Source organism: Staurois parvus, unplaced genomic scaffold (genome assembly GCF_062004578.1).
Source record: "Staurois parvus isolate SC_StPar_1 unplaced genomic scaffold, SC_StPar_1.0 ptg000813l, whole genome shotgun sequence".
Classification (NCBI taxonomy): domain Eukaryota; kingdom Metazoa; phylum Chordata; class Amphibia; order Anura; family Ranidae; genus Staurois; species Staurois parvus.
Window position 1 is genome coordinate 5,490,000 of NW_028318609.1, and position 12,474 is coordinate 5,502,473.

The 12,474-nt window shown below is 41.6% G+C and overlaps 1 protein-coding gene across 1 annotated transcript in view; it reads right to left on the reverse strand.

Annotated features, from left to right (window-relative positions):
- The window catches only part of USH1G (USH1 protein network component sans), a 113,270-nt gene extending 106,734 nt beyond the window's left edge, over positions 1–6,536 (reverse strand). Inside the window, exon 1 of the mRNA XM_089654868.1 lies at positions 6,373–6,536. Coding sequence (XP_089510994.1) covers positions 6,373–6,536 — 164 coding nt within the window. The remainder of the gene's footprint in view (positions 1–6,372) is intronic.
- Between the last annotated feature and the right edge of the window lie 5,938 nt (positions 6,537–12,474).

The following is a 12,474-nucleotide window of genomic DNA, read 5'->3' on the forward strand; positions in this document are numbered from 1 at the left end:
TCCTATAACTGATGTGGCGGTGATCAGGTATACTGACTGGTGACAAAAAAAAAAAAAAAAACTTTAAATCATTTTTTCATTGATTTAAAAAATGTTTCTTTTTTTATTAAATTTTTTCCTCTTTTTTTTTTACTATTTGTTTATACATACTGTGACTAGAGCAATACAGTGTTTTCATAGTAACATTGTACTACTCTGGGGAAGTGATGAGGTTTTTCTTTTTAAATTATGAATTTCACTGTTATAAAGAAACAATCACTTTTATTAAATTCATTCATTCATAATGAAATCGATTCATTCAGTTTGTTTTGTTGTAATTAGCTGTGATTGACCACAGCCAAACACATGGTACAGATAGGCTGTGAATGGCTCTGTCTGTGCCATGTGTGACAGAGGGAGGTTCTGTCACTGTGAGTATATAGGAAAATGTGACACAAGATTTCCATTTAGGGTTAATTCGAAGTTCCAGATTGCTGTTTCTGAGCAGACAATGCTATGTTTTGTCTTTCTCTGGATTCTGTGATTCTGGACTGAACTTTCAATCCTGACTTGGTTTTGCCAGATGCCTGCAGCCTGTCTGAATGCACAGATGTACAGGGGTCATTATATAGACAGGTCTGAGGAAAGCTCAGGGCCCTGGCCAATTTGGAGTCTCTCCCAGTGTGGGAGACGGAAGGTTTCACCTGGGATCAGGGGGCCCAAGCCAGAAGCCAAGAGACAGAGGGTCTCACCAAGGGGTCAGAGGTCCCCCAGCCAGAAGTCGAGAGACAGAGGGTCTCATCGAGGGGTCAGAGGTCCCCCAGCCAGAAGCCAAGAGACAGAGGGTCTCATCAAGGGGTCAGAGGTGCCTCAGCTAGAAGCTGAGAGACAGAGGGTCTCATTGATGGGTCAGAGGTCCCTCAGCCAGAAGCCAAGAGACAGAGGGTCCACGCGAAGCATGTTCTGGGAAGGATGTCATATGGCATCCACCCAGAATGAGAGAGCTCCTACCTGGCAGTCATTTGTCTATAAGCTGACCAGGAACTAGTTAAAGGCAGCTTTTTTTTTAAATTCAAAATAACAAACATTGGATTTGCACAGAGCAACACCGATCCTCTTCTTCCTGGGTCCCCCGGCGGCGCTCCTGGCCTCTCTCTCCTGCCAAGTACATTCATAACAAGTAGCTTGCAAAGGGGGCACCCAAGCAGGCTTGCTCCCGATCTCCCCCCCTAATCTCTCACTGGCTGTGATTGACAGTAGCAGGAGCCAATCACTACCACTGATGTGTCAGCCAATGAGAAAGAGAGACCCAGGGGAGCAGAGGCACTCCTGCACATCGCTGGATCGAGATGAGGCTCAAGTAAGTTTTAGGGGGGCTGCTGCACACAGAAGATTTTTAACCTTATTGCATAGAATGCATCCATAGACACACAGCTCGGGAGTGAGAAGGCACTGTGTGACCCCATAGCAAATGGCTTGGCGAGAAGAGGAGGATCGGGGCACTGCACAGAGCAGGTGAGTATAACAAGTTTGTTATTTTGTTATTTTAATTTTTTAAAAATATAGACATTAGTAACACTTTAAGTAAATCAAGTTTTTTTGGTTTTTTTTAGGTGTCTGCTCCCACTCTTTCACACTTTTTTACATAGCCCTTGGTACCCACAGCCCCCTGGGAAATCACATCGCAAATTCCAGGAGGCTTGAGGACAGTGTCGCTGCATATGTAATGTCCTGGGACCTCCTCCATTGGCCACTGACATCTTTGGCTAGTCTTCTTCTGGTTTATAGTCTTTGGCAATTTTGATTCCTGTACTGACTCCGCCTACAGAAACTCCCCTGCTCAGCCCCTCTGTAGTTTAGAAGGCAGGCTCTGGGAAAAATGTGACCCAGCACTGCCTCCGCACAGGGCATATTGACCAGGTGTCACAGAATTCAAGGACGTAAAGGTGTGCGGATTGTCACAAAGTAAGTTTACAAACGTCAAGATTGTTCAGATTATTGGGAGTAGGCTAGAACTAATTGGAACACAATGTGGAAATTAATATACAACTTTATATTATGACCAGAGATGTGGTTTAGGCCTCACATTTCATTACAATCATTTTGTACAAATGTCTGTATAATTTGTAAAAAAAAAAGACAATATTGTCATGAGAAGATCAGAGTGCTGTGGACTTCCTCCTGAACTACACTGACCCAAGTCATCATCATCAGTAATCTGGTGCAATACTATCCTGGTGGCACTGCTTACACTGCGTGACCTGTGTGTCAGTTCAAATCCCTCCATTGTATCTCCCATTGTCAGGATAGATTTCATGCTAAGTAAAGGGCCTTGTACATGGGGGGGTAATAAATGACTGATGTATTTAGCCGGATCCTGGCAGTGGTTGGCAGAAGAACAAGTAAGGTCCGTAAAGTGCTTGCGTTTATATGCATCTTAGACATATAAACATCTGTATGTATAAACATCCATAACATTCTATTTCCGCATATTTTTTCAGCAAAGGATTAAGGTCTTGTTCACGCCAGCGGGAATGCGTTAAAAATTGTGTTTTCCTGCATCCCACAAAAATGCGTTGCCTTTTGCAGAGGTGCACAGGTGTCATAAATTCTAGAAAACATGCACACGTTTGAGCCCACCAAAATGCCTGGTACCGCAGCACCATTTGTTTTGGTGTGGTGCAATTTTAAAAATCGTGCTGGTACTTTTTTGGTACATTTAACACTTAGGCCAACCCCTTGAAATTAATGAGGCATCCTAAAATCCAATGCGCGGAACTGCACAAAAAAGAGCATGCGCTCAAATGCACCTTCTGGTGTGAATGAGCCTTCGATTTACGCATGAACACATGTATGCATGTACATTATTATTATTATACAAGGTTTATACAGTGCCAACAGTTTGCATGTACAGTGGGGCAAAAAAGTATTTAGTCAGCCACCAATTGTGCAAGTTCTCCCACTTAAAAGGATGAGAGAGGCCTGTAATTGGCATCAAAGGTAGACCTCAACTATGAGAGACAAAATGAGAAAAAAAATCCAGACAATCACATTGGCTGATTTGGAAAGAATTTATTTGCAAATTATGGTGGAAAATAAGTATTTGGTCAATATCAAAAGTTCATCTCAATACTTTGTTATATATCCTTTGTTGGCAATGACAGAGGTCAAATTTCTTCACAAAATTGGCACACACTGTTGCTGGTATGTTGGCCCATTCCTCCATGCAGATCTCCTCTAGAGCAGTGATGTTTTGGGGCTGTCGCTGGGCAACGCAGACTTTCAACTCCCTCCAAAGGTTTTCTATGGGGTTGGAATCTGGAGACTGGCTAGGCCACTCCAGGACCTTGAAATGCTTCTTACGAAGCCACTCCTTTGTTGCCCGGGCGGTATGTTTGGGATCATTGTCATGTTGGAAGACCCAGCCACGTTTCATCTTCAATGCCCTTGCTGATGGAAGGAGGTTTGCACTCAAAATCTCACGATACATGGCCCCATTCATTCTGTCCTGCACATGGATCAGTCGTCCTGGTCCCTTTGCGGAGAAACAGCCCCAAAGCATGATGTTGCCACCCCCATGCTTCACAGTAGGTATGGTGTTCTTTGGATGCAACTCAGCATTCTCTCTCCTCCAAACACGACGAGTTGTGTTTCTACCAAACAGTTCTATTTTCATCTGACCATATGACATTCTCCCAATCCTCTTCTGGATCATCCAAATGCTCTCTAGCAAACTTCAGACGGGCCCGGACATGTACTGGCTTAAGCAGGGGGACACGTCTGGCACTGCAGTATCTGAGTCCCTGGCGGCGTAGGGTGTTACTGATGGTAGCCTTTGTTACGTTGGTCCCAGCTCTCTGCAGGTCATTCACTAGGTCCCCCCGTGTGGTCCTGGGATTTTTGCTCACCATTCTTGTGATCATTTTGACCCCATGGGGTGAGATCTTGCGTGGAGCCCCAGATCGAGGGAGATTATCAGTTGTCTTGTATGTCTTCCATTTTCTAATTATTGCTCCCACAGTTGATTTGTTCACGCCAAGCTGCTTGCCTATTACAGATTCAGTCTTCCCAGCCTGGTGCAGGTCTACAATTTTGTTTCTGGTGTCCTTCGACAGCTCTTTGGTCTTCACCATAGTGGAGTTTGGAGTGTGACTGTTTGAGGTTGTGGACAGGTGTCTTTTATACTGATAACAAGTTCAAACAGGTGCCATTGATACAGGTAGTGAGTGCAGGACAGAGGAGGCTCTTAAAGAAGAAGGTACAGGTCTGTGAGAGCCAGAAATCTTGCTTGTTTGTAGGTGACCAAATACTTATTTTCCACCATAATTTGCAAATAAATTCTTTCCAAATCAGCCAATGTGATTGTCTGGATTTTTTTTCTCATTTTGTCTCTCATAGTTGAGGTCTACCTATGATGCCAATTACAGGCCTCTCTCATCTTTTTAAGTGGGAGAACTTGCACAATTGGTGGCTGACTAAATACTTTTTTGCCCCACTGTAGATATGTTTACACGTGTGTAGATGCATACATGTGGAAATTCGTGACCAGGGACCCAAATGTTTCTGTTTTTTACTTTTGACTGTGAATGCAGCACAATTTTAATGACCTTTTTAGCCCTCATGCACACTTGATGTTTTTACAGCTGCTTTTTTTGGCGTTCTACATTTTTTTCTACAATCAATGAACTCCCCAGCATATTATCCTATGTGTCCATGCACACATAGGCTGTAATCAACGTTTTTTGGCTGGGATGTTTTTTGGCTGGAAAAACCCCCCAAAACTAGTGGGTTTCTAGAGGAGTTTTTCAGCTGTAAAAACGCTCTAATGCTGAAAAACGCAGTAAAAAGCAGCAAACCGGCACTTTAGGATGTTTTTTGTACCAAAAATATTTTTTTGGTAAAAAAAACGCTAAAAACCACAAACATGGAAAAATGCGGGAAAGCACTACTAATTGTGGCAAAACGCAGCTAAACACTAATGCAAAAATGCGAAGAAAGGCTGAAAAACTCACATTTTTAACATGACTTTACACAGCTAACATTGCCAGCGTTATCAAAAAGTCAAATGTGCATGACGGCTTATATAAATTGAGGAATTTACAAAGAACAGGCAGAATCTGGAACAGTTGTGCATAGTAACCAATCAGCTTCCAGCTTTCATTTTGAAAGCTTAACTGAACAATCTGAAGATACCAGCTGATTGGTTATTTATGCACAGCTGCTCCAGATTCTGTCTGCTCCAGTTTTAATAAATCCGCCTTACAGGGTTGATTTACTAAAACTGTTGCACCTAGAATCTTGTGCAGTTGTGCATAGTAACCAATCAGTTTCCAAGTTTTATTGTCAAAGCTTAACTGAACAATCTGAAGTTATAAGCTGATTGTTACTATGCTCAGCTACACCAAATTCTGGGTGCACCAGTTTTAGTAAAACTGCAAAGTGTTTTGCTTCACTTAGAGTGGAACTAAACCTTCCTATCCTTTGCAACCAAGGAAGCTGCCATATTAGCCTTTGTTTGAATTTCAGTTGCCGTGGTGCTACACACTTGATCAGCTATGACACCAGCCATGACACCAGTCATTTGATGGTTTGACAGTTCTGGTGAGAGCACAAGCATCTGTGACAGTTCTCAACCTTTGAATGTAACTGCTTTGAAAAGCCAAGAAATCATTGGGTTTAGTTCTGCTTTAAGCTCACCATATATGTTACAATCTAGTTGTCCTCTAGGTCTAGCAACAAGTATGCAATGCAAGTGCCTGCCTGATTGGATATATAGTGATTGGATAGATTAGGTAAGCCCTCATATTACATAGTTTTGAGAAATCTAAATTTAATTGTAGAAAGTTTGCATGGTCAGATTGCAATAACTTTGGTGAGCCTAAATCTGTATATAAACTGGTAGAATTTCCAGTGAAAATTCTTAGAACATTTTGTATGAAAGTTCTCTGAACATTTGAATGTCATTTGAAAGTAGTTCAAGATTTTGTTTGCTTTTACTGTTTGATTTTCCAGTGAATGGACTTTACGGAATGAAAATCACATTCACTGATAGAAATCCATACATTTGAGAAACATTTGCCATCCTGCTCCTTCAAGTTTTCCCATCACTGCTGCTGAAACTTAATGTTGTATTGAACCCACTAATTTTTATAAAAATGAACTGATGTTCTTAGAACTTTCTTACAATGAAAAATGAGGAATTACCCAGCTTTAGAGGGTTCAAAGTGTACCTACACCAAAGGACTTAATGCCCACCCTGGGGAATTGTGCATGCTGACTGATAGAAAAATCCCTATAAAAACTGCTGTACCCATGTGCCAGGAGCCCAGGAGAAGTTTATAGATTGAAGGACAAGGTTTAGGGTCTCCTCCAGGTTAATAGATCAGGACTCACCCCCGGCTGATGATGACTCGCAGAGCTCCAAGGTGTCCATGATAAGCCGCCCATAGAGTTGGGGTCATGCCATCCTCATCGGGGGAGTTCAGATCTCTTCGGGTTGCTTCCTTCAGCACGTCCAGGAACCCGTCCCGGGCGGCACGGTGATAACGCCCGTCCATCCTGCATGACCTAGGGGCCCCCGGAGTCACTCTACTGCTCCTCTTCCCAACTAGTCCCACCACTGTCACTGTGCTTCTCCTCCTTTCACAGTTGTGCTAGCACGCATCCTTGTGTCCCTTTAGATGGGCATGCTCATCCCTCTCACCCCCACAACCACTTAGTTATGCAGACGTCTGTGTGCTGTCAGCTGCTGTGGTACATTGTTTCAGCAGAGCACCAAGTGCAACAGAGCAGAGACATCAGCCCTACCCATTATAACTCAGGCTGAGGTCACTTCTCCATGGATGCTTCTTCAATGCACTTTCTGTGTGCCATGTTAACACTTTCATAGCGATCGCACATATCTTACCACACCTTTTATCACTAGTTGCTTGATCGTCTTTTTAATTGAAAACCCTATTCCTATGCTTGAGTTCTCACCCTCTTTTTATTTATTTTGTATTGCACCTATTTGTATTTAAATATTGCATGCACCTTATTTTTGTCTGTTAGTGCTTGCACCCTACTTTTATTTGTTATTTCATGCTCTATATTCCTAATTGTTATTGCATGCACTCTATTTTTTTTTATTTCATGAACCCTATTCTTATTTATTATTGCATGTGCCCTATATTGGCATTGTGTCCACAGTAGCATTTGTGTAGGCAGAGCAGAGTAGGACTGGCCATAAAGGGATTACTTTGATGTAGTTGGCCAGCTTAAATATGTATTGCAATATGTGTGAGCTAAATATCCCTATTTATTGCAGTCTGATTAAAATGGTATATACCAGTGCGCAGAGGGTCCTCCAGAATTTCTATTCTTATTTATTATTGCATGCGCCCTATCCTTATTTATTATCACATGCATGCTATTTACATTTATTATCGCATGCACCCTATTCATATTTATTATCGCATGCACCCTATTCTTATTTATTATCGCATGCGCCCTATTCATATTTATCGCATGCACCGTAACCTTATTTATTATCGCATGCACTCTATTCATATTTATTATCGCATGCACCCTATCCTTATTTATTATCGTATGCGCCCTCTCCTTATTTATTATCGCATGCGCCCTATCTTTATTTATTATCGCATGCGCCCTATCCTTATTTATTATCGCATGCGCCCTATCCTTATTTATTATTGTATGCGCCCTCTCCTTATTTATTATCGCATGCACCCTATCCTTATTTATTATCATATGCGCCCTCTCCTTATTTATTATCGCATGCACCCTATCCTTATTTATTATCATATGCGCCCTCTCCTTATTTATTATCGCATGTGCCCTATTCACATTTATTATCGCATGCACCCTATCCTTATTTATTATCGCATGCGCCCTATTCACATTTATTATCGCATGCACCCTATCCTTATTTATTATCGCATGCACCCTTTCCTTATTTATTATCGCATGCGCCCTATTCACGTTTATTATTGCATGCGCCCTATCCTTATTTATTATCGTATGTGCCCTATCCTTATTTACTATCGTATGTGCCCTATCCTTATTTATTATCGCATGCGCCCTATTCATATTTATTATTGCATGCACCCTATCCTTATTTATTATCGCCAGCTATTCCACCTCCGGTCAAATTAGGGACAAGGCTTATAGTACCCAAGGCAAAAAAAGCCATACTGCACCCCTCACCATTTTTTTTTTCGTTTCCAGTATATTTCCCTCTAGATTTCCTTTCCTACTATCAGTATCCATTTTATAGCCTTTTTATAGATCCATCCATATCTTACCCTTTTTGTATTCAATAGGGTCCTGGTTCAGGCTGATAACTCCTTGGGAGAGGCAGGGCTTTCTGAGCAGAAGCAGTAAACATCTTGTGTGGTCTTCCAACCCAACTGATGTTTAGAAGCCTGAGCTTCCAAAAATTCAGAGATATACAGTAGATCAGTTCCTCAGCACACACACAGGCGAGTCGTAGACAGATATTCCTGATTCTGAGTGTTGCTTGCAAATAGGCTGTTTCTACATTAAAAGGGCAGAAAGTCTGCCACTGACTGAGCCGTCAACTACCATAGCGGAATAGTTTTGAGGTCCTGCCATTTTGCTCTCCAGTCTGCTGAAGTGCCCACGATAGTGGCCTCTTCTGCCTATCCCTCATCCCTGCCCTTAGTACTACCAGGTCTGTGCACATGACCACTGTCTTTGCCAAGGAACTACAGATATGATTTATAGAAATCTGATGACAATGTGTCATTTTAAACGTCACTGATGACAGGAATAACAGGGAATGGCTTTTTTAATTTTTTTAAATTATTCTCTCTATTATTTTCAACTTTTCAACATACAAAATAATTTACAGACTCCTCTCTTTAATTCTAACAAATATTAAAAAAAAAAAGTAGAGAAAAAAATAAATACAGAAGTGGCATAATCGAGTTGGATTCCCCACTGACAGCTGAAGATAAACAAAAGAATGCCAGCATTAAAAAAAAAAAAAAACAATTTAGTGACCCTTCAGGTCTGGTATGGATTTTAAGGGGAACCCCACACCAAACATAAAATAAAAAAATGGCATGCCCCCCCCCCCTAAATCCATACCAAACCCTTAGGTCTGGTATGGATTTTGAGGGGAACACCAAGCCAAAATAAATAAATAAATAAAAAATACTAGTCCTTTATCCAAGCATGCATCCTGGCAGGTCAGGAAATAGGGGACAAGCGAGCCCCACTCCCTCCTGAACGATACCAGGCTACACTCAATATGGGGGGTGCTTTGGAGCAGGGGGGCCCTGGGAGATGGTTTTGGGGTTCTGTGGGTGGAGGGCTTGTGGGAATCTGGAAACCCTCTTTACAGATCCCGTCCCCCCCCACCCATTTGAATGAGTATGGGGTACATAGTACTCCTACTTATGCACGAAAACAAAAAGAAAAAGAAAAAAGGAGTAAGCAGGAGTCAGTTTTGACAAGTACTTTATTAAAAAAAAAAAATTGTCCCCGAGTGTAGATCCATTGTCAATCACGATTAACACTGCTACGCCGACCAACATGGAAAAAAAAAGGGAGAGGTCCACACCCAATGCTGGCTTCCCACAGAATGACAGCTCGGCTTTGTAGTTGCCGCTAAATCAACAAAGGTATCGGGGCCACCTGGTGACATCACCGGGTGACCCCGTTCCCCTTTGCAGTGTCATCAACCCAGCATGCCCTCCCGATGATGTCACAAAGGGCAGGGGATCACCAGATTCTGATAAGCCGTCCGCCCACAGACCCCCCACAACCCAGTGCCCAGGCTTGTGGGGAAAAGGCCCTTGTCCCCATCAACATGGAGACAAGGTGCTTTGGGGGGAGCCCACCCTGCTCCAAACCCTCCCCCTCACCCATATTGAGGGCATGTGGCCTGGTATGTATCGGGGGGGGGCGCTCGCTTGTCTCCCCCCTTTCTGGACCTGCTGGGCTGCATGCTGGTATAGATTTGGGGGGAAAACCACACCATTTTTTAAAATCTTTCTGGCATGAGGTTCCCCTTAAAATGTGGAAAAGAACCAAAGGGCCTGGCATGGATTGGGGGGACCCCTGTAAAAGAACCGGCCCAGACTGTGCTTGAGTACTTCCGTTAGAATACCGCTTCCCCGTCCGAACACCGACAACAGACACCACAGCCTACCATACAAGACTAGACGACACCAGTCTGTCTGAACATGGAACTCTTTATTTTAAACTCAAATGGGCTTTTTATACAATACACACTGAGACTGATCACATGATCATATGCAAACGCAGCTATATACAGAAATAGACTTAAAACTCTAAACATTAAGTTAATTAGGTTAGCTAGCTGGGTGACCAAAACAAAAGATGAATGGAAATTCACACCTAGACAATGGTGTGATAAATTAGGATCTACACAGCAGACTGTCCTGCTCCTACACTGGAGTAGAAGAGAGACCAGTGTGAGCACTTCTTTCAATTCACATGTTTAATTCAGAATCAACAACCAGGAATTGTCTTCATATAGCTAATAAATATTACTGTCCCATCTGAAGTAATTCCAACCGCATTCTCAGCGTCCATTAGTCACCCTGTGCCCCTATGAGACACAGGGTGACTTGCACATAAGAGGGATATGGGGAGCTGATACAGGGGACTCCCAACCTCTGTAAAGTAAGCTGGGTTCCATGAGCCTCCCACCCAAAGTGACTCCCGTCGCAACCCCCATGCAGTTTTTTTGTTTAAAGCTGGCATTCTTTTGTTTACATTCAGCTAATGAGTAATGTTTTTTCAGCGTTTTTCAGTTTTTTGGGTTTTTTTCTAAGCTCCTAGTGTGCATGGAGCCTAAATCTTCCTATCCTTACTAAACCCTTTCACTGCCATAGCTGTTTTTTCATTTTTTGCACACGTTAAAAATCATTTTATGCTTCAAGATTATGTAAAACCCCCAAAACATATTTTGTGAAAGCAGACACCCTAGAGAATAAAATACTAGTAGTTCCAATTTTTTATGTCACGTGATATTAGATAAGCTTTTTGAAACACAAAATATCAGTAAAAACTAACATTTATTTTAGCACACACAAATGCAATATGTTATCCAACTTTTCAGTTAAATATAAAAGATGAGGTTATGCCAAGTAAATAGATACCCAACATGCCAAGCCCTATAATTGTATAAACCTGTGAAATGGTGATAGATTTTTGTATGCTATAATTTCCATAGGTGAAGCTCTAAAAGCCCCTATAAGTCATCAGCTTAGGGTTAACCATGAATTTAAATTAGAGTTATTGACTTAATTTAGGTGGGCATGGTGATATCTAGCATGTGTAATGCAATCAATTTTTTCTTGTGTAGTTGCCCCTGACATGTGCATTTACATTTGTATGTTCATGTATGTGGGGGTGGGGCTCAACATTTTTTTAGGGGAATCTTAAGTGTTTGGGTGCAATTTAAAATTTTTTCACTTAAAAGTTTTTTTTTTACTAAACTTTTGCTTCATTACATAGGGGATAAAAAGTCACCTGTCCTCTGATAGCTAATGAAGTTTAGATAGCATTCTATTAATTTCTCCCCCAGCCAGTGTGACATGTGACACCTGAAAGTGATGCTGATTTCTTTCCCTCTACCCAGTGGCATCCATCAAACATGCGGGAGCGCATGTGCACACCTTTGGGGATGTGTGGAAGCGATCTGGTCCATGCACAGCCGCTAGATCACTTCCATTTTACAACCAAGGGTTCTTTCACACAGGCGTTCCATTTTTTTCATCAGTTCAGTCACGTTTTTTCCAAGAAAAAATGGATTCGTTCACATCATTTTATGTCAGTTTTTATCAATTTACATCTGTTTTAATTCGTTTACATCCATTTTTCATCAGTTTACATCCAGTTTTTTAACATCCTTCACCAATGCAAAAACAGACCATATGTCCGTTCAGATCCGTTTTTTGTCTATTTACATCAGTTTTTCATCCATTTACATTTTCATCCATTTACATTTTTTTTGTCTGTTCCGGGTTTTTTTTTTTTTTCTTTTAATGGAGGAAAAATAGGATTTTCTTCCTTAAAAAAAAGTTTGTTAACGGATGTGGACATTAACAGCTAAAAACAGATGATCGTCCCTTTACATCTGCTAGTCCTTAGAAATACATGGGTGTCCATTTTTCATACGTAAATGGACAGTTAAAAATGGACTTACGGAATGCCCGTGTGATAGGGGCCCAACAGTTGACTTGTCAGATTACACACACTGTGTGTGTATAATAAACTGATGCTGCCATTGTAGGTGGCAGTAAAAGGATTAAAGCCAAGAAAGCTGCAACCTTGGCCTCTAATTGATCTGCAGTTGCCAGGATGCTGCACATGTGATCAATTATGACACAAGCTATTTGATTATGACAATTGAGTTGAGAGCACAAGCAACTGGGACAGTTATCATTCATGGCATGCCTTGAATGTAATGGTTTCAAGATATAGTTAAAGATCATGTAA